The sequence below is a fragment of the Triturus cristatus genome, chromosome 4_1 (genome assembly GCF_964204655.1).
Source record: "Triturus cristatus chromosome 4_1, aTriCri1.1, whole genome shotgun sequence".
NCBI classification, from domain to species: domain Eukaryota; kingdom Metazoa; phylum Chordata; class Amphibia; order Caudata; family Salamandridae; genus Triturus; species Triturus cristatus.
Genome location: NC_140585.1, coordinates 885,224,896 through 885,252,266, shown reverse-complemented (window position 1 = coordinate 885,252,266; position 27,371 = coordinate 885,224,896). Strand labels below are relative to the sequence as shown.

The 27,371-nt window shown below is 43.7% G+C and overlaps 1 protein-coding gene across 2 annotated transcripts in view; it reads left to right on the top strand.

Annotated features, from left to right (window-relative positions):
• KLHDC10 (kelch domain containing 10) overlaps positions 1 to 27,371 on the top strand; it is a 225,336-nt gene that overhangs the window by 126,706 nt on the left and 71,259 nt on the right. For both annotated transcript variants that reach the window (XM_085653627.1, XM_085653626.1), the window contains 5 exons: positions 11,479 to 11,633; positions 12,660 to 12,808; positions 13,641 to 13,725; positions 17,063 to 17,129; positions 25,479 to 25,526. In XM_085653627.1, the coding sequence (XP_085509753.1) occupies positions 11,479 to 11,633; positions 12,660 to 12,808; positions 13,641 to 13,725; positions 17,063 to 17,129; positions 25,479 to 25,526 (504 nt within the window). The remainder of the gene's footprint in view (positions 1 to 11,478; positions 11,634 to 12,659; positions 12,809 to 13,640; positions 13,726 to 17,062; positions 17,130 to 25,478; positions 25,527 to 27,371) is intronic.

The following is a 27,371-nucleotide window of genomic DNA, read 5'->3' as shown; positions in this document are numbered from 1 at the left end:
GCAGGACACTGGTTTTGGTTTCTGTTTTTGTCCCTCCTGGCCTGCAGACCGCCAAATTTGCTGACTTGGGGAGAGCTATGCTGGATCTCCCCGAGGGCGTGTTGTTGGTGGGTGGTGACTTTAATGCAGTTGGTTCCGGACTACTAGACAGACATCCGCCAAGAGACCCGGGGGGGGGCGCAGAGTTGGCTCCCAGACCTTATTGATACACTAGGCCTGGTTGACTGCTGGAGGCTGCTGCATCCCATTCAGCGGCAGTACACTTTTCACTCTGGGGCACACGGTAGCCTCTCTAGAATAGATTATGTTCTCACTTTGGCTGCCCAGGCTTCATTGGTGTCCGAGGCTAGGCACATGGCTAGGGGCATCTCCGATCACTCGCCGGTGTGGATTTGTATGGATTTTGGCCGGAGAGCGGTAGGTAGGGTGGCTCCGATTAACCCCTGGTATTTCCATGACCCTAGGACTCGTAGCGTGTTGCTGAAAGCGGTCGATCTCTACTTCCTGGAGAATCTTGGTTCGGTTACATCCGCGGTGTCTTTGTGGGAAGCGTTTAAAACGGTACTGAGAGGGGAGGCTTTCTCCTTGATAGCGGATGTCAAACGTCTGAGAGATGCGGAGGTGGTGCAGATTGAGGCTGAGATAGCGGTATTAGAGACAGTTCTGGAAGAGGAGGGTACGGCGGAAACACTGCATAAGCTGAGATTAAAACAGTCTGAATATAAAGCACTGGTGACAAACGCGGCCAAGGTTATTAGTAGGGAACAACAAGGGCGAATGTACGATGTAGGGGACAAGGCTGGGAAATTAATAGCGTGGTTAGACAAAAAAGAACGAGTGAATAGAGTTGTGCCAGAAATAGTGACAGTTGGCGGGGATATTGTCACCGAACCCGACGGGATAGTCAAGTGTTTCGCGGATCACTTCCGCACGGTCTATGCTTCCGTGTCGGACAAGCCGGAGGAAGACTCGCATGAACTGCTGCATGATATTGCTCTGCCTTGTCTCTCTGACATAGACAGGGAAGACCTTGATGGTAACATCACAGCGGATGAGGTTGCAGTTGCTATACGCTCGCTACACCCGGGCAAGGCCTCGGGCCCGAATGGCTTGCCGATCGAGTTGTATAAACTCAGGCCGGATAAGATTGCCCCACATTTGCGAGATATGTTTGTAGAGGGGCGGGAGAATGGGTGTCTCCCATTTGATCAACGTCTGGCGACAATAGTGGTTATACACAAAGATGGCAAGCCCAGATGTGGCTTGTATAGGCCGATTTCACTACTCAAAGCTGAGCCAAAAATCCTCGCCAAATTGTTGGCTAACCGTTTGATCAGGGTCATTGGGGACTTGATCCACCCGGATCAATCCGGGTTTATCCCCGCACCGCAACACCGCGTTGAACCTCAGGTGACTCCATGGCGTGCTCGAGAGGGTTGGGACGCTGCGGGAGTCGGCCATCTTTGCGTCACTTGATGCCACGATGGCTTTCGACACTGTGGAGTGGCCGTATCTGTGGGCAGCACTCACAAAATTTGGCTTCGTACCTGGTTTTATATGCTGGGTTAGGCTACTCTATGAGGCACCTTTTGCTAAAGTCGCAGTAAACGGTAGGGCGTCATATCCGTTTCAGCTTGGGAGAGGCACCCGGCAGGGTTGTCCTCTGTCACCACTATTGTTCGCCCTCTCACCGCTGGCGGCATGGATTAGATGGCAGCCAGACATAAAAGGAATCCGATGGTCGCCAGACCATGAGGACCGCATTACTTTGTATGCAGACGACATTTTGTTATACCTGACCTCACCCAGGAAATCCCTCATAGTAGTCTGTGACGTCTTGAATTATTTTGGTAGAAACTCTGGTCTCGCCATTAACTGGGGAAAGTCACATCTATATGTTCTAAGTGGAGACACCCCTATCGTCCCACGGAATTGCTCCATCCAGATCGCCCAACAGGGTTTTCTGTACTTAGGGATATGTGTCCACCGATCCATCTGTCCGATATGAGAAGAACCTACTTCCTCCGTTGTCGCGTTTGAGACGGGACGTGCGTTTGAGACGGGACGTTGCGGGTTGGAGGCGGCTGCCGCTCTCCCTCCTAGGCCGCGTCGCATTGTTTAAAATGATGTCTCTTCCCCGATTTCTCTATGCCCTACAGAATACCCTAGGGTTGGTCCCGGCCAGTTATTTTCGTGAGATGGAGAGTCTCCAGCGCTCGCTGTTGTGGGACGGTCGACCGCGTATAGCTATTGCAAAGTTGACCCTTCCATGGTATGACGGGGGGGATTGCACTCCCTGACATCAGAAGATTTTATTGGGCTACCCAGTTGGGAGCGATTAACCATGGTGTTTATGGTCCGGCGTTGAACCCTGGCTTTGCTATGGATCGGTGGTTGTTGCGCGGGGGTAGTTATCTTAGGGCGCTGTAATCCAAATCACTGGATGGGGTCCCTCACAGGGCCAACCAAGACGGCGTTGCATGTGTGGAAGGCGGTTACAAATTTGCTGGGCTGGTAGGACAGGCTTACCAAGGCTACTCCGCTTTTCGAATCCGATAAATTGGGGAAATTATGGCACACGAAAGGGTTCGAGAAGTGGGACCTAATTGGGATATCTAGAGTTGGGGATCTGCTGGCTAAGGGTAAGGTGAAATCGTTTGAGACGCTGCAGACGGAGTACGAATTAGGGGGTACTGAATACTTTCGATATGCCCAGGTGCGTCATGCTCTGCTATCTGTCCTTGCCGAGGGGGAGGTCGTGCCTGAGTCCTCTCCTTTGGAGGATCGGATTTTGGATTGCCATATGCCGGAGGGTACAATCTCCTTGATTTACAAGAAGCTTGTTAATGTTCGGACCGACCTCCTCCTCGATGTGCGCGAACAATGGACTAGGGATGGTCTCGAGCTGGACGATGAGGACTGGCAGTATGTCATCTCCTCTCCGAAGGAGGTTGCGATCCCGGCGAGACTGAGGCTGGTGCAGCTTAAGATACTTCACAGGGTTTACGTCACGGGGCCCGCCTGATTCACATGGGTTTCTCTGAAGATGGCTTATGCAAGAGAGGCTGTGGGATGTTGGGCACCTTTCTACACATTATTTGGGAATGTGGGGAGATTACAGAGTTCTGGAAACAAATTCATGTTGTGATGGAAGAGGTCACGGGTATCGCACTGTTACCGGAGGCAAGACGTTGCCTATTGAATGTCTGGGGTCCCACCGATTATGATGCCGCTCAGACCCAATGGGTGACCCTGGGGAATATGGTGGCGAAGCGAGATATTGCGCAGCTGTGGGGATCCCAGAGACCTCCCACCTTGGTAACATGGATGGAAAATATGGACTGGGGCATGTTCCGAGAGAAAACGGTGTACAGTGCCCGAGGTCGCCCTAAAAAATGGCATAAGATATGGGGGCAATGGAACCATTATAGGGGTGATATTTGTGTGCCCCCGGTTACTGAGATGTTAGATGTGCAACTTTCCCCCTAGCTCTATTTCCAACTTTGGATGTAAAACGGATTATAACTTGGAGTCCATACCTCTGCTTTCCCCTCACTTCTTTAGCAGGTTATACTGGTCTGCTGATGGGAGTGGGACCTCGCCCCAACTGAGAACTAGCGCATGTTTATTATATGCTCTGCCTTGCTTGTGTTTTTTATTTCCGGTTTAATTTAAAACAAAACCTTTGTTACTCCTGTTCTATAGCTATGGACCTTCTTACGTGTTCTTATTATGCTGCCGGACCTCCGGGATGTCGGCTGAATAGCTGTGATCCATGTTGATATAAATAAAGGTTTTTTTTTTTTTTTTTTTAAACGGTGAGGCTACGTATGAAAAGTGAGGGTATTCGAGTAGCCTATGGTTGATTAGGTCAACATGTTTTGTGTCTGGTGCTCTAGAGTAAAGCGACACTTCTTCAGGACCGATATGACCTGACCACTAGTGGTCAGTCAACGGATGAGAACTCCCCTTCTTAATTTCAAGATCCTTAGTCTAGGGTTCTTGATATGGCGTTCCACCTCCTAGAGGTTGGATGGAAGGCCTCATAGATGAGGGAAGACGACCCGACCACTTGAATGGGTATACCTAAGAAGGAAGCGGGTTCATAGTAGATCCTACTCGTCTTGGTCTCATCTGGATATAATATACAGATGAGACCAAGACGAGTAGGATCTACTATGAAGGGGAGTTCTCCCTTGACTGACCACTAGTGGTCAGGTCATATCGGTCCTGAAGAAGTGTTGCTTTACTCTAGAGCACCAGACACAAAACATGTTGACCTAATCAACCATAGGCTACTCGAATACCCTCACTTATCATACGTAGCCTCACCGTTTTTAATTAGTCCCAACCTTGAGTATTTAATAAAGCGAATTAACAAGGTCGGGGGCCATTTTAAATCCCATTCTGCACTCTTTAGAAGACAATGTTTCTCCTATAGCGCCACACACCTCACTCACCAAACTGCGTTCTCAGATCAAAAAGATCTCCGATAAAGATGCCACCAGGCCTGTCGGACATTGCAGCGCCGGTCCGACGAGGAGCGCCCAATGATGAAGCATGACACCCTAACAGGTGTGTGAGGGCATTACGATCTGAACTTGCAGATCCCCCCCAGATACCATCCACATTTGTGTAGATGGTAATTGAAACTCTCTACTCGGGCCCATAGAGAGGAACTGTTCCCTTCTGATATATACTGACATGCCTAGGAGCACAGGAACAGGACCTCCATAAATAATCAGCTCTGACGTCCCCCTTTTGATTATACGCTAAGGTACTATTTCTTCTTTTTTGGGGGGGGGGGGATTTTTAAGTAGCGCAAGCATGACCCGACTGGAAGGTATTGGGGCGCTTTACATGATTACCAGTTATATTACACAAAGAAACAGTCATTCTTTTTAGGCATAGGGAGATTAAGTGAGTTACACCGAATCGCCATATGCTGAGGTGACATCGACTCGAGCCTGGTTCACCAGTTCCAAAGTCTGCAGCTCTTGACCTGCTGACATCAGAATCTGATTAAAAACGATTAACAAGTTGCTGCAGAGGGCACGCAATCCCATTGTGCTCTCTCATGGCTCAGAGGATGATTAAGTGAGGAGTAAGTTCATTCTTGCCAAATGGAATGCTTTCTGGTGCAGAGCATGCCCTGCCTTCAACTATTCCTGCTGTAATGGCATGCAAATTCCCCAGCCTCCTCCCCCCTGCTGCTAGTCCACCCCCTCCTCCCCTCCAGCCCTATCCACCCCAACTATGCTACATTCATGATCTAGGCTTGTGTGCAGGCAGCGGTCTAAGTGCGTTAAAAAAATATGGGATCTGTGATGCTGCATGCAAGTGGCCAGGGTTAGTGAGCGAGGGAGTGGTCAAAGGCGTGGCTAAAACACAAAATATGCTGCAACTTTCAGTCTTTCACCTTCCAGTAACTACATATAAAATAATGCACAGAGCAAATGAAAATTAAATACAAATTCTGTAAATCGGTGGGAAATGCATTATCATACATTATGAAACCCCTGTTAATGTACTGCACTAAAGAGCCACAGAATTTAATCCTGGTTGTTGCAGTGAAAAACAGTTACTTGTATATCTTTAGGTCTACATAGTCCCAGTCTGTGATAGAAAGCACTGTGTACATGCAAGTCATGATTTTAAACTTTCATTACACACAGTATGAGAGGCTGCTATAAAATGCGCAAAAGATTCAAAATAGTGTGTCCAAAACATAGATTTTTTGGGGACTGTACATAGTGCAGCCTTTTTTAGGTCTCGCCTAGGCAGCGCTTGCTCTGTTTGAGACCTACTGTTTTTTTTAAAGATATGGGCATAAAGCTTTGCCCATCTTTTTAATTGACTCCTGTCCCGGTCCTTTGTAAATGGAGGCTTTTCATTGGTCAATATGCTTAGTAGTCAATCCTTAGTACCGCCTTGTCTCTTGTAACCTCCCCATGAGGACACCCCTTGTTAAATGTGTTACCTCCCTAGGTTTTAATTACAGCCTCAAGGCACTATTTTCTTAAAAGGCTTCAGGCAAGACACACACTTGGTCCTAAGCTAGGCTGGCAGTGGTTACTTCGCTCACTAGAACATCTCACATTTATATATGAGAGTCTGTAAATTTCCCTTAATCGGCTCCACACGGAGTACAACCTAATCTGAAATTAATGTAATAATTCTTTTGTCCCATTTCAAAGCTACAAATTGCATATCTGGACATAGCTATTTGAATGTACTCGTAGAACTGTCTGGTATGGAATATAGGGTGGATATAGCATTTCTTCTGCAGGGTGAAGTACCATATGTGACCAAAAGAGGACCGCAGTGCTGGTGCCTTGCTCACCAGGGACCTCTAGGAGCAGTTTACAGTACTGCACCAAGGAATGCAGTGCTGGTACCTTGCTCACTAGGGACCTCTAGGAGCAGCTTGTGATACTGCACTGAGACATACAATGCTGGCCCCTGGCTCACTAGGCAAGCATTTTCAATGCACTAGGTCTCGCATTACTGAAAGTATGAGCTATTGGCGTTGCATTATTTACAACGTCAATACCTCAAATTATCAGTAATGTGAGTTTATAACGGTCTTAAGTGCACACGCTTCCCAGCTTAGCTGGTAGCTCCCTTACAGTACTCCTCAAAAAGAATAAATGTGGGTCATCGGGAAGCAAATATTTTTAGAACTGTCTTTTAAAAGCACCCACTTCACAACTTAGCTGATCGCTCCTTTACAATGGATGTATGATGGATAAACGATTGCCTTTACCACGCATGCCTTAACAACGCATGCATCTTTAAAATGCATGCCTTTACCTCGCAAATGTTCACGAGTATTCCTGTACCACGAAAATATAAGTATTTTACAGGTTATAAAGCGGTGTGTGGGTATGTATGTATGTATATATGTGTGTGTGTGTGTGTGTGTGTGTGTGTATAGATATAGATGTATAGATATAGATATATATATAGATAGGTGTATATATATATATATATATATATAACCTACTGGCGGTCGCCAGTAGGTAGTTATAGTTAGGACCCTCTTACCATAGGAAATCCGCAACATTCTATTTGGAATAACTTTGGCGCCGGTCGACGAATCCTCGCGAAATTTTCAAAACTAATGGGGTGCTACGCTCCGCTCCTACCCTGGAAGTCTCGGGGGGGGGGGGGGGGGGGGGGGGGAAGGATTCGTCAAGCGGGGGCCGAGAAAAAAGGGGGGTCCCAAAACGCGTTTTTCCCATGCATTTTTCCATAGGACCTTTAGACACAGCTACAGCCCGAACGGCTGAACAGAGTTACTTGAAATTTGGCAGAGAGGTAGTCTACAGGTCAGGGAAGTGGCTTTTGTAGGTTTGGTGTAAATCTGTTCAATAGATCCTGAGAAAATAGCATTTAAATCAATATATATATCTGTAAGCGCGCTCCGTGCGCTTACCGTACGCGTACGGTGCCGTGCGCGAGCGCGAATCTGATTGGCTGTTAGATCTTAGTAAACATTCGAATCGGTCGAAACCAGGAAACTGCGTCCGCTATTTTCTCTCTCGCACTCTGAGGGGTGGAGGAATAACAAAGGCAAAATCGCCGATTACGCTTACCGTACGCGTACGGTAAAAATGTAAAAAAAAAAAAATTATCCACACTCTCCCCACCCCGTGTGCAAATGGTGCCCGAAGGGCACCATTTGTGCATAGCATATTTTTCCAATGAAAATGTAAAAGATTTCCTTTCACAACGAAGCGCATAATATGTCCTCCATGTGCGCATGGTGTGCGCAGCGCATCGCGCGTACATGGCCCATCCAGCGTAACGTGGGCAGCGCACCGCGTCCTCACTGTGCGCGCACGGTGCGCGAAGCGCACCGTGCGCGCACGGAACTAACTGCGTTAAGTGGGCGCGCACGCCACGAATGGCGTAAAGTAACTTAGCATTTAAAAAAACCGTACAAATTCACTGAAAAAACCATAGGTTTCACACACGTTATAGTTTGGAATTAGCATTTAAAAAACCTTACAAATTCACTGAAAAAACCATAGGTTTCACACATGTTATAGTTAGCTGGACATTTTACTGATAAAAAACCAATGAAATTCCCCCGTTATAGTTAGTGCAGGCAACTATAACTCACGCGACCGCAATCCTCTGCTGATGACATATGTGTCTTTATGAAAAAAAAATATTTGTAATATATGTATAGCTAAAATTTAATGGAAGAAGACATGGGCAAATAAGTGTCTAAATACAGTATTAGCATCAGCAGAGGATTGCGGTCGCGTGAGTTATAGTTGCCTGCACTAACTATAACGGGGGAATTTCATTGGTTTTTTATCAGTAAAATGTCCAGCTAACTATAACATGTGTGAAACCTATGGTTTTTTCAGTGAATTTGTAAGGTTTTTTAAATGCTAATTCCCAACTATAACGTGTGTGAAACCTATGGTTTTTTCAGTGAATATATATATATATATATATATATATATATATATATATATATATATATCTTATCAAACGCCACCTACTCTAAAAATCCCCTTGCGCCCCAAATACCTCTACCCACCCTAAAAACCCTGTTGCCACCCAAATACCCTTACCAACCTTAAACCCTAAAAGTACCCTTGCCACCCAAATACCCCTACTCACCCTAAACCCTACAAATCCCCTTGCCAATCAAATAGTTACCCACCCTAAACCCCCTGCCACCCAAATACCCACCCTAAACACTAGAAATACCCTTGCCAACCAAATGCCCTCTCCCACCCTAAACCCTAAAAATGCCCCATATATATTATGCTGTAACACTTGCCTGCAAAATACTAACATTTTCATGGTAAAGGCATACTTGTAAAAGTTTGCATGGTAAAGACGTATGCATTGTAAAGCCTGCATTGCTAAGGCATGCGTGGTTCTGACCGTGTTGTAAAGAATGTCTGCCATCAGGAAGTTTCAAGTGAATCCATCAATTCAAGCCGATATCCGCTTCTGAGCAGCCTTTACATTTGCAGATTGACCAGTTGCACACATTTACATTTCTTTCAGGTAGCAGGCACCCTGGCAAGGCTTGTTTCTTGTTTAGCTCTCTGTCCCACCTTTGGTTTCACAGGAGACTCCCTGCCATACACTTCAGCTGAAGCATTTCAGCTCTCTGAATTAACCATCCCGGGACAGTTGTTGTCTTTTCACAAAAACTAGGAACTGATTTTCTAAAATATAAACCGTATGGTCACGTCGTACACCACATCGACCACTGGTGCAGGACGTGTGTTATATCTGAGGCTGCTCTGGTCACTCAGGCCCTCACCTTTTGTAACAGAAGAAGTGAGATATGTAGACCACTGTCTTGGCGTCCAACTTCATGTCTATTTTGCCAGTTCCACAGCCAATCGTTGTACCCATGGCCTTTCCCTACACAGCCCCTATCTTGAGATGTTTTGGGGGGGAGGGGGACAGCCCTTTCAACGCATATGTGATACTGGAGGCTGAGGTGGCCTGGTGTGCAAAACGTGGTACTGAGATATGGACCAGAGTAATTACCAGTGTCTTGAGTTTTCTTCCATCACTTTTTTTTTTTTTTTGTATACTTTAGTGTATCGTCCTAAGTAGGATGAGTATGTCCAGTCGTGAGTTTCTTGCACAGTGACCCTGGAACAATGCTATATCATGCTGATGAGCCCTAGCTAGGGTGAATCTCCATCCTGGGTTGCTAGTGTTCTGTTCAGGGAGTACAGAGCCTGGCAGTTTGAGCTGGCCTGTTGCTATTGGAGCAGGATCAAGACTGATTTGCCTATGACCTGAGTCCAAACTGAGGTGGCATGGTGTGCAAAATAATAATGGACTCTGAAGCAGCACAAGTAATTACCAGTGGCTGAGTTTAATTCAATCATTCCATCTATTTTGTATACTGGAGGCTTGTTGGCCATGCCCTAAATGATCAGAGCACCCCCATGTCCATTTTCACAAGAATCTGCGCAAATGGGACAATAACCTAACATTTGATGATGAATGGGCTTTATTCTATAGGGGGAAAAAGAACCACAATTTTCTTTTTTGGCGAGTAAGAAGAAATCTTTTTCCCCAAGAGTCGAAAGCCAGTGCTGTTTTGCACAAAACGTTGCCAAACAGGGTCTGAATAAAAAAAAAAAATATTGTTACTTTGTGCCATCTTGTTCAGTTACTCTCGTTTCCATCCGTTGTGACTCCCTAACCTTTTTGTTGGCTGTGAAGGAGGTCTCCTGGCAATCTTGCTATTCATTCCAAAGTTTGTTATGTATAGTAAAGAAGATTCCATGATGGGGAGGCTCACACATAGAACACCCTTTCTACAAGATGAAAATAATCCTTAAAGTCGTACAGACCATCCTCGTAGAGCCATCAAAGAAGTTCTAGTGTAGGCCTTATTTAATATTGTGGACTATCAGAACGAACTGAGGAACCAACTGTCAGAGTGTTGCATATAATGAGATAGATATAAAGATGTAGCAGCAGCTAGGCTGAACACCAGAGATCAAAGCATATAATGACAAAACTGTAATTAACATTAAGTGTCACTTTACATTTAAAGAGCACGTTTTAAGTTGTTAGCAGCTGTAACCCCTTTCCGGAGAGCCTTGAATCCACTGGAGACTGATCCTTCAGTTTCTGTGTTGATTGGTTAGTGGTTTAGGCCCCAAAAACTTGAATTGGCCATTTGAACCCCATCAGACACTGTGCTCAAATGCATGGCAAAATCCACTGGTTGAGTTAACCCCAGTCTTGCTTCGAAGCTATCCTTAAGTGTGACTAAGTTCACATTTTTTAGAACATTGAAAAAGAAAATGGCAGTTTAGTAGTATCTGTGTCTTTAAATTAGCAAACCATACTTTTGAATCACCTAATTTTCTAAGATGCTTTTATTCCTGTTGGCTGATTCCTGAATAGACTCTGCTGCTTTATATACCAGAAGAAATGTAATTGGTCAACATGAACAATTTTTATTAAGTCAACCATAATTATTATGAGGTCCTAAGAAGATGATTTGAGCCATGTGGGCCGGGGCAAACACTTTTTACAGGGAACTAATGAGGTCCAGGGCAGTGCATTTGGATTACGGAAACATGGTTTGTAGCTCACTATGAACATAATGTCCAGCAGCAGTTCTTTAATTCTCGGGGGTATAGAGGGTTGAGAGACCCTTTTCTGATCTGAGTAAGCTATTTTAACTAGTCCATAACAGTTTTTTTTTAATTGAAATTGTTTTTAAATTTTGGGTAAATTATTGCCACTGGGTTACTCGCTAGACGGTGTTAGAATAGTATATAAGATTAATTGGAGAATTAGTGGTACAGATAAAGAACCTTCGTTTAGTATTTAAATGTGAGTGTTTGTTACTCGTTGGAATAGGTAAAACACTACTATTTAAAATTTTGACCCACACCCTGTTCTGCTTTGCTGTTGACTTGCTGCCAGAATTGTGCCCAATAAGTTATTCTCCTTGTCTCCTAGTTGTGCTACATGGCCACAACCTTGTGGTGTTTGGTGGCACTGGAATTCCATTTGGCGAGAGCAATGGCAATGATGTTCATGTCTGCAATGTGAAATACAAACGTTGGGCACTCCTTAACTGTCGAGGGAAGAAGCCAAATCGCATTTATGGACAGGTAAGTGCTGCTAGACCTAGGTTATAATTCCTAGAATGCTGTGTACACATGATTGCATCCATCATCTGAGTGATAGTAGTGTGTTCTATAATACCTCCGAAGCAAGAGGTAGAAGTTCTGCGAGGTGGAAATGCAGCCTTCTCACTGCAGTACTGATTCCATATGCACCCCAGACGCTGACTTGCGACTTCCTTTTTTAAAATTTGTTTTTTAATCCGCTTGTTTCTTTTTCACTTTTGGAACAACGCTACTCAACGTTTATCACCTTACATAAATTCATTGATGCCTAAATGGATTTGACTAGATTATTCTTTTCTTGTTTCCATTCTTGAACTGTTAACATTGTGCCAGGCTTGAGCTATTTCCACCTTTAGGCTAGATTACAAGGTCCATATTCGAGCATGATCCACAGTGTCAAATGTCTCGTTATTAGTTGAGCATGAGGCATAGGTGTACACTTTGCTAATTGAACCATAATCGTAAATTGCTGATTCCTTGCACCCCTTATGTCTGACAGTTTCACTTTTACTTCTGGGTAAATGCTCTGTAACTGTAAAGTTATTGGGGTGGATAGTAGCATTCCCGCAATTCATATAGACTATAGACTAGTTTGAGTTCTGGTGGTGGTGCTGCAGTAGTGTTTCTGTTTTTACTAGTCGTTGAATAAAGGCTATTTGTGGGTCTAAGATGTCTTGCATAACATTCTGTGAAATGGACTGTATAATAGCCTGTATTGTTCTGAGAATGTGGTGTACTGCCTTCTGATGAATGAATGTTGCATTGTGTCGCAGGCTTCACGTAAGTGAAATATAAGCGTATTTATTGTCTCCTAAACTTGCTGAATCAGTAACTGTGTACCTTAGTTGAAAGTCTACAGGAGCAGTCCATTTCTTTTCCCTTTTTTGAAAATTCGCCTTCTCCACTTCACCAGTCTTCCACAGGTCTCATTTCTGGAAGGTGTTCTTTTTAACTGTAGCAATACATCTTGTAGTTGGGAGATCTATTCATGAATATTTGTTTTTCCAGGCAATGGCAATTATTGATGGCTTTCTGTACGTATTTGGTGGAACGACTGGTTATACATACAGTACAGATTTGCACAGGCTAGATCTTCATTCCAGGGAATGGATTCAATTGAAACCAAACAACCCAAACACTGATCTGCCTGTGGAGAGGTATGTACAAGCTGTTACTGTAGGATGGTATAGAACTGTGGTTGTGTACTACATTAACGTGGTTTGTACTTTCTCCTTATCCCAGCAAACTCCATCTCACAAGTTTTATAAAACGTATGCTGTAAACTGCAACAGACAGGCACCCTAGAGTAACTTAAATATCCAGCTATGACTCATTTGACCACTTGGTAATAGAAGTGTGTTGATAAAACACTGAACAGTTTTTTTTTTATTAAGACCTGGTTGTGTGTGAATCTCTTACTTTCCCTCCTTTTGGGCGGGGGTTTAAAGATCCCCTTTTTCCATGGTACGTTTTTCTGGGCCTAATAGCAAGGATATTAGCTAATATATTGGAAGTAAAGTATGTATTGTGTATGTAGATGTTTTCTTCAATAGTGGATGCATATCATACTTTTCATATTAGATGGGTCTGTGCCATAATTACCTGAAAGATTCGAGTTATCTCAAACATTCCAGCGTGATCACAGGCCTCTAAAAATATCAAGAAGAAAAAAGCCCAGACGGGAAATTGTCTTGAGGGCAGATAGCTGTGTGTAGCTTGCAGTGCTCTATGTAGATGTTACAAGGAGTCCACCTGAGGCCCATGTCTGTTAACCCCTTAAAGGCTTAATGCGCTGGTCCGATTGCCCTGTAATGAACAAAAATATTACAATGCTTGCTTAACAAGGCACCAAAGATGGTGTTTTTAGGACTGTTACTGCTGGATTCCGGTATATAAAGATCCGCATTCTAGTTGTAATAGGCGGGCAGTCTCTAAAGCTTGGAGCTCCTGCGGTGCTGCTTGGCTGAAACAGTTACTTTGTACTTTCAGATATAGGCATGAAATAGCGCACGATGGTCACCGAATATATGTTCTAGGAGGTGGTACTGCTTGGATGGCGTATTCCTTGGATAAGGTAAAAATGTTTCCTGTTGACTTATGTTTGAGTTCTTTTACCTTTCTGTTGTGCAACATAGAATGTTGTCAGGCTTGCTACTTAAGTGTTTTTGAATGTGTTCCTTTTCTACTAAAGCTGCTTTGTCATTCCCCTAGCAAGTCATGCCCCACCGTGTTTGCAGCTTCTTCTCGTCTTATTGTTTCATATATTAGCGTCATTGACTTCCCTTTAAAAACAAGCATTGTCATAGCCAATAAGTCTCTCCTTTGGGATCTTATAAGTGTTTAGCAATGCAACACACAAGCTGCGAGTTTACAAACATCAAAGTCGACAGAGCAACCTGTCACATTTCAAGTAACAGCGGCGTGACCCTAATAATTCAGTCCTAAAGGAGTGTGTCCTACATGCCCATTGAGCAGGTGGGTGCGGAGGGGCCATAGAAGGCAGCAAAGCAAAGGGTGCCAGCCAAGGTGGGACCCTGGTCAATGAAGCGGGAGGTTGCGACTTGAACCATGCAGCAGGCCTTTGGTGAGTTGATGCACGAATACATGCACTGAGGTGGTGTAATCTTCGGAATAAACGGTAGTCCAATGGCCTTCGATTTACAAGATGGTTTGAGTAAACTGAATACGGAGTACTCTCGTGTGTTTTTTTTTTTTTGTTTATTTTTTTTTTGTTTAATTATCGAATATCAAATTGTGTGATCAAAGCATTTTGAACTGCCTTATTGTTGGTGGTAACTTCCACGCAAAAACATATGAAGGTGTACTAATGGAACAAATTATGTTGGCCAGCGATCTGGTAACAGGCCTTTCAAACAAATTACAAAATGCAGCACGCCAGATGGCTTTCTAAGTAAAGGGTGCGGTAAGAAATGAGATGGTAACAATCAACAAACGTGTACTTTGACATCGGATTCTCGGTGTACCGTTTGACAGCCAATACAAATGCACATAAGACCCTACATATCAAAGCGGTTTACAAAAATATTTGTGATGGGTAAACTTTAATCCTATTTAGTTGTAAATGTTGTCAATGCAGTTTGTTTCTGTGAAATTAGTTGCATGATATTCCTCTGTCTGGTTTTGTTCAGGCCCAGGTTTTCTGAGTTTCTTTGTTGAACATTAAGCCTTTTCTTGGAGATGAGGCTGGCAGAGATGTGCTCCACATAGGTTTTCCAAAGTCTGCTCTCCTGATGGTCTTAGTGTGCACTTTATAGCACAGTTGCCGAGTTTTGGTTTAGAAGGTGCCCTTGTGCTTTAAGATTCCATTCAAAATCTCCCTAATAACTTTTACGCCCCTGTACTCTCACACTGTGTCTTGTGGAGCAGATAAAGGTCACAGTTGGTAACTGGGCTACAAGAAGCCAGGCTCTGCTTTCATATTCAATTTCCAACAGATAGCGGCTGTTTTAGAGCTTGTTATCAATATAAAATCACCTGATGCCAGTGTTAAATCTTCCACCAGCATGCGAACTGGTTGAGTCACCTCCATCGCGCTACAAGACGGCATGGCTAAGTGCTAATACCATCAAGTATGATTTTGGGTGGTTTCTAAATTGCTTTCTATCTCTAAGCCAGGCAATGTTTTCTATGTAGGCTTTTTCAACTGCGGTTTCTCACCACGGGAAGCCCTAGCGTGTAAAGATCACTTGATACACTCTGTCTTGGCTTGAAGGAGAGCAATACCAACTAGTGGAATGTGATCATGTGACCCGCTCAGCCGGGATGCGTTTTCTGAAACAATTCTCATAGTTTGTGCATAGTTACCAGTGCCATTGGGGGGGGGGAAAGAACGTTGGTAAGGGCCGGGGCGGCAAACAAGATAGACTAAGACAAAAAGTTATGCTGTAGTCAGAAAAGAGGATAACGTCCGAGAAAGGAGAAACAGATGGAGAGGAAGCAGCAGGGACTGAAAAGGAGAGTGAATGAAGCCATAGCATGGAAGACCGACTGCGAGAGAAGTATAGTGATGGGGGCAGGCAGTGCAGGTGACAAATCGACTAAAGGAAAATCACTAGCGGGACAGATCCTGAGAGGTGCAAAAGACGACGATGGGGGAAGGGCAGTGAGCTTAAGCAGTGGGAGAAATGTTGATAGTAAGGAAACCATAAAACACAGTGAAGGGTGAGGTAGAAATGTTAATGGGATGGTACCTGCAGCACTGCACAGGCTGCAGGTCAGAAAAGATCCCAACAAGCAGTAGGGAGGAGAATGCAGCTGCAGCCTGAGGAGAGGGAAGGAGTGAGTGGCAGCACTAAGGGAGCCGGCAAGACCAGGGGAAGGAGAGCGAGCAGAGGTGGCTGTGGTAAGTAGGTGGATATATTTCCTTATCCACTCCTGGCACTGCACCCTTGTTTAGCTCTAATCTAGTTGGTAATCCTTGAAGAAAGAATAACTATCAACCTTTTCTGTGGAAAGCACTCCTAACCTCCCCAACCTCCACACCCTATCCCTACTTCTGGAGGTCGTCGGTGAAGAGGCCTGAGCTCGGGCCAAGTGTTGCATGGGAATCCCAAATGAGATGACTCTGCTGATGAGGGGCTGTCATCGCCAACAAGTTGTTTAGTCATCTCCTTGATTGCAGCTGTGACAATAGCAAGGGGTTGAGCTACAATGAGAGGAGGGACAGCTGTCGGAATCCCAATTTTGGCAGAGGTTCACTGGTGCATGCAACAACACTTGAGCAGTTTTGTGGTAGCAGTTTCATCCATCCCCCAGCACAGAAGAAAATAGTATTGTAAGAGGATTAACTGCGAGAATCTGTCAAGCTTCAGGGGCAGACTATTTCAGTCCATCACAACACCATGCCTCCCGAGCTATCAAAGATGGTTTCCTTCTGTTGACAAGTAAATATTTTCTTTAAAGAAGCATAGCACTCTAGAAGATCAAATACTTGTTCAGTACAAGTGCTGTTTAAACTACATACTTAGTCTTTCTACCTTCAGTACAGTTAGAGGCACTTGAACATGTACATCTCTGTAAAAGAATCCAAGACTGGGTAAGGTGGATTTCTATAGCGCAGCCTGGAAACTTCTAAGGTTTCAGTACCCAGCCACTTAGAGAGGCTACTTTAGCATACCAGAAGTGTTATTTGGCAGAGGGGGAACGTCTTCATCTAATCATGGAAATAAATCTATGTATGCTGTTAATGCTAAGACATCCTTGCAAATCTGTAGCTTTCTCAGATTGCTAATTTTAAATCCACAATAAGGTGATATATAGATATATAATGCTATCGTTGCAAACTAAAGTAGTGCATATTTAGCGGCATTAACATTTAAGTTGGTGTTTTATGTTGCTGAGCTTCACCACTGCCTGTATTCCAATCCGAAGTTTTGTCTCTTTATCTGCAGATCCATGCCTATAACCTGGAAACAAATGCCTGGGAGGATATTGCTACAAAACCTCACAATAAGATAGGTAAATAATTGCTTTGCATGGATTGTACTGTAAATGAATGACCATTCTGGCATCCTGTAATTGAGATAAAAAGTTAGTCTTGCTGAGTTTTGCATCTTGTTCAGCAAGTAACTTTTATGTTTTGAGGTAATGTTCAACCCCTCCCCTCACTTTTGTTTGTTGACGGTTTTAAATCAATCTGTGCACACTGTATTGGTCCACACTTTTGGGTATTTTTCCCCATACACCTGCTGACTAGGACTTGTGGCATTTGCCGAAGTTAACCCCTACAGGGCCGTTACAAGATTAAATAGTAGGGACTCACCCAGGGTCTGTTTGAGCAAACATATGTTTGTCTCAAGAACTTAACTTGGGTGCTATTGAAATGAAGTTGGTGCTGGCAATAAAAATAGTCATCCAGTTCACCAGGCCATCTCCCTTCTCTGGCAATGGTGACCTAACCCAAAGTGTCTCGTGCATCATTATGCAAAAGGCAGAACATAATAGGATGTGAGGTGCTGTGGGAATTTGGTGACCCAAGACTCACAAGGGCTTAACTTCCTCTCAGTATTGTGCCACCCACCCCAAAGTGCTATAACCAGACGCTTTATTGGGCCTAGCCTTCAGGCCATAATTTGTATAGCTCTTACCGTGTGCAGAGGGAGTTTTGCTTGTGAAACTACTTAGCAACTCTTAAATAAAAAATATTGGAAAGCCCAAACCGCTTTCGTGCAAATTACCAGGCAGCCTAGCGAAATACCAATAGACAATTGTCATTACAACGAACCACGGTTCTGACTAGAAAATGGTCCAGTGGAGCAGTGCTTTGAAAGCATTTAAATTTCTCTCTGGTGTCTACATACTTTCTCTCAATACATGTCCATATAGTGGGATCATGTGGCAACAACTCGTTTCAACAGAAATGGATCTTTCATCCAAGGAAGCAAAGGATGTTCTTAGATGGAATAGATTGTTGAAATCTGCAAATGCCAACTCTATTCTTCTCGCTTATCCCACTTCCCTTCCCAGGTTTGAAAACTAAGTTACACTTACTGAAAAATGTCGGTGTAAAACAGGAGTGTCATCCTTGTTCCTGGGCCCACTACGGCCCTACATAGTTGAGTAACTTAATACACTGTGAATCTTTGTAACACAAGAAAACAACATTTATAGTTGGTGTTAAGTGAATACATTCAGTTTGCAAGACCGCAATAGAATAGAATCTCTCCCCATCTCCTTATTAATCTCATCATGATTACTTCCATCATCATCCTTGGAGTTAGCAAGTGTTGGCAGTGTCTTTATTTTTGCATGATTATTACCAGCCACAGGGGCAGCCCAGAACACCTGAACCAGGGGCAGTCGGTATATAATCCTAACAAAGGTTCAAGAAGTAATTAGCATCAAAATACAATACTCCCAGAAAATTACAAACAGAACAGTTTTTAATAAATCAAAAACTAAACGACAAAGAAAAAGAGGTGAAGAGAGACCCATATGCAGAAATAATTCTGAAAACATATGACAAATGTATTACATTTTATAAATACAAACAATTGAGACATGGCGCTCAATACAGTGTGCTGGTACAAAAAACAGTGTATATTACAGACCAGACAAGTGGCAAACGAAAAAATACACGTCACATAGAGGGAACAACATAGAACAAAATAATGTGTCCTTCAATAATTTAATGGCCACAATGCGTCAACGGCGTTTCGACCTCTGTAGAATTACACGGTCATCATCAGGACTGGAAAATTAATTGAGCGTCCAAAAATTCTATTTCGAATAACAGTCCAACCCTATATTGCTTGCATGGGTTGAAGTAGAATTCCAAAATTTACATTAAAATAAGAGATGGGTGGGTGTGATGTTAAACCGTCCACGGGTATATAAAATTTCAAACTGGCTGCATCTATCCATACAACTTAGCAGATCATGCCAGGAAGCAGGTGAACAAATCACTAGTGTGCTTCAACGCCACAATGGGCGAAAGTTGTCCGTATTATGGCAGCAAAATCAGGAAGCCTCCTGATTTTGCTACCATAATAGGGATGACTTTCCCCAATGTATAGCAGAATGTCTTTTGCATGAAAGGAGAACGTGATACTGTGGTTCATAAATCTGACCATTCTGCACTTGTACAGCACACAATAGAGACTCTGTTGACAATATGTATAATAGAGGTAGGAGGCATCCGTCAGGGATGTGGCTCTCTTTGCAGAAAGTGTCCAACATAGCCGTCATAACGTCTACTCTGGCTGTGGGGGTCTGAGTAAAGCGGGAAGAACCAGGAAACATTACACCTCTCGCTCCCATTCTTCACAGCATAGACCATCCCCATTTTAGCGAGTAAACTTTTTTCAACATTAAAACAAATGGTGAAGTGCTGGTCTCTGGGCAGCACAGATCAAATGCTGTGAAAAAAGTGCTCCGATTGTATAACGTTGTTGCCAGTGTGTGAGGCTCTCCATTTGAGGTAGTACTAATTGTCATATATGGGACAAGTTTCTTGGCAATTATCTTATCAGTGTTAAGTCGCAACCTGTATGAGTCAGACAAGTGCCTAGGGTTCCCATTCTACAATAGGATGAGGATCCCTGCTTCAGAGAGTACTGGGGGGTTGGGGGATTGTCAAAGTACTTTGCTCTGCCTTCAGGATTTGCAGTGTGTAAGGGTTGATTGTAGGCTTTATAAAATAAACCAAAAAAAAAGATGCTGAGTCAATACCTGGTGCCTTACCTCCAGGTATTTCACCAGCTACCCTCTTAATCACCCTTGTTATGTACATTTGTATAACACAGCTTATCACCTGTGAGGGTATCCAGGTGCTGGAGCAGGAGCGTAGGCCTGGCGGTGCTCCTACTTGAACAGACAGGTCTTCAGTTTCTTTTGGAAGTTTAGAAGTAGAGTGGCAGTACTGATGTGTTGAGCAACTCCGTTTCAGTTTTTTGCGGCGATGGAGAAAGTGTGTTCCCCTATTTTGCTTCTGCAGATGTGCTGGATTTGTGCGAGGGAGAAGGAGGTGGAGCGTAGTTGTCTTGAAGGTTAATAGAGTTGGAGTAGGTTGTTGAGATACACTGGTGCTGGGTTGTGGAGAACTTTGCAGGCATGAATGAGCACATTGCATTTGCAATGTTTCTGGATGGGTAGCCAGCGTAGTTCAGTGATGTAGGGAGTGATGTGAGCACTTCTGGGGTCTGGTGATGGTGTTTTGGATGGTGTTGAATCTTTGCGGGAGTTGTTTGGCGCTGCTGTTGTAAAGTGCATTGCCATAGTAGATTCTTCTGGTGATCAGGGCCTGGGTGACCTCACCGTGCATCTTGTGTGCATGGGGAGCCATTTGAAAATCTTGCGAAGCATTGGGAGTATGTGGTAGCAGGATGTGATCACAGCGTTCAACTGTTTGTCCATAGTGACTTTGTCAAATGTGATCGGTTGTATATGTATTTCCCTGTCTGACTTCTCAAGCCACAGATCTTATAATTTATCAAGAGAAGATGAATCCATATCTCGGGGAGTGGTTAGGGTTATTTGTGAGGCATAGAGATGTTCTTAGTTGTACCTGAAGTGGAACAATATACTGTTAGCGAAGTGGGACCATATACTGGCAGTGTCATGAATCTGTATATCCTCCGCTATCTTGATGGTGTTAATGTCATCAGCGGCCCAACTATGCCGCAGTACCTAGTGGAGGACTAACACGGATGTTAACCCCCCCCCCCCCCCCTCCTCCCCGCCCCTTACCCAAGAATTAGACCTCCCTAAACTCCCTGAATTTTACTTGCAATACAGCAAGAATGGCATTACTGGTTTGTGTGATGCTGCAGATTCTGAATTTCGGCCTGGAGGGCTTCCTGCCTGCGTCAAAGTGACTTCAAAATCCAAGCCTGTTTTGGAATGCAAAATCCTTAGATCTACATATTGAAGGCCTCCCATAATAAATACCCCATGGCTGTTGACAGTCCATGTTAATTGAAAATATTCTGCTATATCTGTATGAAGTTCTTCTGCCATACAAATTCTAAAGTGAAACGTTACTGTGAAGCAGTACTGTTAATGCTGGCACCTCCAGTTCCAGCAGGATCGGAGAGTTTTCTCATAATGTGTGTGTGGCCCGTACCTACATTCTCAAAGCCACAGACCCCCATCTGAGAAGCCAACCAGAAATCACTTTGTTGTAGCAGGCCATTAACAGAGGAATAAAATGTGCATTTAGAAAATGCGTGGTGTCTGTACTTCCATATATTAACTAAATAGTCCAGTTCTATGATTTGCAGTCGGCTCTTGGCCACAGCACATAGCTTTGTAGGTGCCACACTAAGTCCATCTAGCATTGTTTGAAAAATGGTGAGGAAACACGCCTGACCAATCCCCTTATCCCAAACAATATGGTACATGGGCGACGTCCTGGCATGTCAGATGCTGGTCTTAGCAGAATGGCAATTCTCCTAGCAGAGTGATATGAGAACCAAGATTTCATTAAAGACACGGAGGCTAACCTTATACATTAGGAGACTTGGCATGGATAGCAGGTTTATTGTCTTCATCAGTACAGGCGATTTTTCTAGGACCCCTTCACTACCGAGCTTTGCAGAGGGTGAAAGGGGTGGCTTTAAGAAAAGGGTTATGGTATGGAGATCCGATCTCTGAGTGTGGAAGCGACTGAGGCATTGGAGTGGTGGTTGAGCAATTTGGAAGCATGGAATGGATGCGCAATATTTGGAAAAGGACCAAGTTTTGTTTTGGCGATAGATGCGATTGATTGGATGGGGAGCACGGTTAGGAGTAGAACAGACAGGTGGACTTTAGACAAAGGACGAGATGTCAGGACACATGAATTGTTTGGAGTTGACTGCAGGTTTATATGCAGTGGAGAGTTTCAGGAAGATTGCGAGTGGTCAATCGGTGATAAGGATGGACAATGTGTCTGCTGTGGCGTATATAAACCTGTTGGGAGGAACTAGATCCAGAGGATTGGCGAACTTGGCAATGGAGTTCTGTAATTTCTGTTTAGAGCACAAAATCGAGGTGAGGGCAGAGTATTTGCTGGGAGAGATTAATCAGATAGCCGATTGGAATTCAAGACATTTGAAGGACTTAAACAATTGTAAGTTGGATGTGAGGAGTTTCAGGAGGATAGACAAATTGTTGGGTCCAATGGAAGTGTACTTGTTTGCAAAACCTTTGGAGAATTATTTCAATTGGAGAGTGGACCCTTTGCCGTTAGTCGTGGATGCATTCCAGCAGGTTTAGGCGGGAAGGAAAGCGTATGCTTTTCCCCCATTTGCAATGATAGAGTTTTATTGAAGGTGAGACAGATTTGTCAGATATTGTTGGTGACTCCGTTTTGGGTGTCACAGGTTTGGTTTCCGTCAGTGATGGAGCTGGCTTGTGCAGAACCTTATTTAATTCCAGCAAAAGAAGGCCTTTTAAAGAACATAGGAGAGGAGCATTCTTTGGTGCAGAGCAAGGTGCTGAACCTTCTTGTCTGGAGTGTCAGGCGATGTAGCAGTTTCAGAGAACTTTCAGATAAGGCTGCAGAGTTATTGGAGGTATCTTGGGCACCATGAACTTGGGAGTAGGTATAGAGGAATTTGGAGAATATGGGTTAGTTGGTGCATGGAAAGGAATCTGGATCCTGTGGAAGCACCTGTAGTTGACGTGGTACATTTTTTAGTGGAGAAGTTTGAGGAGGGTTTAGGTTACAGGACAATTAATTGTTATAGGTCAGGGGTTTCAGCAGGACATGCACTGGTGGACAACAATTCAGATGGAAGAAATATCATGGTTTGTAGGGTTATGAAGAGTGAGATTGAAGAGACCATCTGAGGCAAGGTACAATGTGCTGTGGGATGTCAACATGGTGTTGAATTTGTTTTTACGATGGCCAGCAAATAGATAATTGGATTGGTCTAGTGTGCCTTGCACTGTTAGAAACCTTCAGCACCCACCTCCCCCTTTGCCCGGTCTACTACAAGCCTAAAATGGCAGAACAGGGACATTATTTCTAATGCACATACAGTCCTTGTACTACCTTCCCTTCTCTCTGTTCTGTCAACCGCAGCAACCACGTCTATCCACTGCCAACTCCACAAGACACAATTGTCCACCCCACTTCTGGCATCACCCCACAAGGATGTAAAGACCTTAAACACCTCACTCACATGTACACCAAGCAACCTATCGGAAACCACACACTAACAAAGGTCTCAAATTGAACAAATCACACACACAATGTCACTTGCCAAGAGAAAATCAAGGAAAGGTGCAAGTTTATGGTCCCTAGTTACACTGATGAACCACTACCCCCCCCCCCCCCCCCCCCCCCCAAACAGATCATCCACACACCATTTAAACTAATATACAACACAGTATCTACAACACCGCAACCTCCCAAAAATACAATGGGGAAATGAAATTTGCTGGATGCATAAACAGATTAGGAGTCACAATGGCTGTAAAGGTCAAGGCATGGGCACATATGCGGCATGTAATCCATTGCTGTCCAGCTTCTGGGAAAACTTTGTTATCGTTGGCCGACACGGGAGCTAATATCTCAAGAAAAATCAGAGTACAAATTGAGATGACCCTCATTGGACCCTGAGAAGGCGTGGTATATGGTGTCATGGCCCCCTGTTCATAAACATGAACTCAACACTTTATACAAATATGGTAGCTTGGGAGAGTACGAACATTATTAGATGATTAAAGTGGGAATTGTAAAAAGGAACATACTCCCTCCCCCACCTCCCGATGGCCCATAAGGCAAATGGCTCCACTGGCAGAAACCTTAAGACAGACAGTGATTGATTGGGCACTAGAGAGGGTGTATTTGAGTCCAGCAGAGCTGGATGGACTGCTGATGCAAGTACTGGAAAAATTAGGGATAAACAGACCTATGTGTGAACAAGCAAACAAATCTGTATATATTTCCACTAGTGCGCTGATGCTGGCTCTGAGAGACTTGTTGCCGAAGGCAGAAATTCAGTGGGAACAAGATTGCTTTGGGTATCTGGGACTCATGGTGACAAACTGAAAAAGATGGCACAGACTAAAGTAAACGCGCTGCTGACACATCAATAAATTCATAACACACTGAGGAACTTCTCCATATATGCCTGTGTTCATACGGTGGTTTTCAAAAACAGGATTGGTTGAGTAATTGGGTTAGAGGGACAGCAATGATGGTTTTTATTAAAGTGAATCTGTGGGGTTATGTTGCCATCAATTTTGTCTTTTGCCAAAGGAGTTTTATTTTGCTGTGGAGCTGGCAAATTCTTATTTGGAGATCAAAGTCTTGCCTGGGATATTACAAACTGGTTAAGTATCTTTGAACACTGAGTCCCATGGTCTGTGTTCCTTTGGAACCTATAGTCTGTTCCTTTACCCAAGCATTTTCCTGTAATGTATGTGGATCCCTTGTGCAGAGATGCATAAAGAATGGCAGCTGATGTGGTTTAGTCTTCCAGTGCTTTCATTCTTTCCTAGAAGATATCCTACATTTCCAAATACTGATCAGCGGAGGGCACTTTTCTAGGTATAGAAAGGCAGCTTCATTAATTTTTGAGTGGCATTGACGGATCGGCATGATGTTTGAAGCAGGAACCAAGGCTGTAGCACTGGTGCACTATTCTGACCGTGCTATTCAAGATGCTTCCCTGACCCATGCTATTCAAGATGCTTCCCTGACCCATGCTGCTGTTGACATCCTCTTCATCCTGATTTGTAATGTGCCTCTGCTTGTTGGACATGGAGTAACTGCAAGAAGGAGTAAGATGTTATTATATATAATAAACTGTGACCTCTCCTCAGCATACTCGCTTATCCCAATTCTCAGCTGTTTCAATCCCTGGTTTTTCAACTAATGGTAAAAAGTAGAGGTCCGAAAGGGTGAAGTTTACATGTGAGTGTTTCAGGTACATGATTTATGGGAGACTGCACATGAGTCTTTAATCTCACGGTTATGTTTTAATACAGTATTTGTAACTGGCTTCTTAGTGGCTGTGATCGATTACAACTGTAAACTGTGGGGGTCTAGAACAAATAAAATGCAGCAGTAACCAGTTTTATTTGCCCAGTAAGTACACAAATATAGAGAATACTCGCATGAGAACTAGTGACGGGTAAGTATCCTTTGTTTTGTGTTGACTTGCTGTAAGAGGGTACAATTGTATTGCGGTAAAGTTCTTTCATGTAGAACGATTGATGTATGTGCACACTGTACAGCATGCACATAGATTCTGGTTATTTCCTTTCCTCTAGAGATTACTTTACTTTTCTTTTACTGGTATTCATTGTAACTTTTGAGCCAATCACCCCTTAATGTGTTTTTTTTTTTTTTATTTCCTGATGGTCTTTTTACAGGTTTCCCAGCAGCCAGAAGATGCCACAGTTGTGTGCAAATAAAAAGCGGTAAGGATCGTAAAGTATTTTGCAGAAACACTTTTTTTTTTTTTTTTTATGGTTTGTTTTTTTTACCTCCTGTTTTTCTAGACATCCACCCAGTCAGCTAATGGTATGGCCTTTTGGAAAGTATCCTTAACCTAGTCTTGTCTTCATTGCCAGCTGCAGGGAACCTTGAGCTTTGCCCTTGTAGTTTAACATGATACCAAGAGAGGCGAGTGATGGAGCTTGCATTCAGGATTGTCACATTGTCTGTTAACTGCATGCCACTAAGTTAATCTTAATGGGTTTTTATTGTATTGCAACCTTTATATAGCGCTTACTACCCCTTTGTGGGGCCCTGAAGTGCTTGCTTACATGGGTAGCACAGTACACAGTGTAGGATGTTTGGTTGAAAGAATGTTGTCTTTGTTTTGAGCCTGTATGTAATGTGTTTCCATGTTGTGTGAGAACCACCGAGGTGTGCATATTGTGGTAGGGTACACAGCACTAAATGGTGTGATTGATGGAAAATGTGAGAGATGGGTACTCAATTTATGGCTTTCAGTTTGCAGGCAGCTTTGAGTAGCTCTGCAGATCCCTTGTTGGTATTCATATTCATAGTTCACCTTGCGGGTTACTTTGCTGGGTTATCCCTTCTGAGATATTCTTTTTAAAGTTTATGCTCCTGCGCAGACACAGGTTAAAGGAAGAAGCGATGGGAGAGATCTGCTGGGATGGACTTTGTTACAATCACCCCAAATCTGATTGTCATTGTAAAATGTCACAAAGTGTCTGTAGTATTTTAGCTAGTCAGGACCTGCAGTGTTGGACCAAATTAGAGGAGTCCTATGGCTAGCAATATGTGGCGGATCTCTTCAGTCATTTTGTTCATGAAATATTTGAATACCTAAGTATTTGAAAGACCGTGGGGACCAGTTGGTGCCCGTCGGAAGTGACTGGGGGCCTTGAGCTATAGGGTTGAAAGGAAAGACATGTGTTTTACGTTGGTTCACTTTCAGACCAGTTTATTTTATTTTGAAGGTTTTATATAGCGCGAACAAGACCCTTCCGGGTATCGGAGCGCTTTACAGACATATGTAGGAAACAGTACAGTGAAAGCACACAGTAAAAAATACAAGTGTATATACAGGGTTTAAGTGAGTTTAGATAATAGAATAGATTTCACTTCTGTTTTTTAAGGAGACAAAGGACTGGTTAAGACTGGTTTCTGTGGGCAATGCATTCCAAATTCTGGGCGCCAGTCCAGAGAAAGCCCGGTTATAAGTTATCATCTTGGCAAAACGTTGAGGTTTCAATAGAAGGTTATTGGAGCTCCTGAAGGATCTGTTGCCATAGGAGGGAACTAGTTTCTGTGCTAGGGAGCTTGGAGTGTTGTGATGTATGGCCTTGTAAGTCAAACATGCGTTTTTTAGATGGATCCTTGCTTCGAAAGGAAGCCAGTTGAGGGCTCTAAGGTCAGGAGAGTTGTGACAGTTTATTTTTGAGCATGTGAGGAGTCTCGTTGCTGTGTTGATTGAGGCTGTAAGGGGAGCAGTCGTTGATCTGGGGAGACCGCAGAGAGAAGCACTCCCATATTCCAGTCTTGGGATTACTAGTGCTTGCACCGCTAGTTTAAAGTCGTTTGCGGGAAGGAAGGGTTTGAGATTTCTCAGGGTGTTCATCTGTAAGTTTGCTCCTTTTGTTGCTATGCTGATGTGTTTCTGCATGTTTAGATTTTTATCAAGAGTGATAACCAATGATTTTGCTGAGTCGATTATGAGGGGTTGGCAGTTGAGTGCCGTTAGGTGTTTCATCCAGTCTTGAATGATAGTCGATTGTTTAAGGGGAGCGATTAGTAGGAATTGGGTTTTC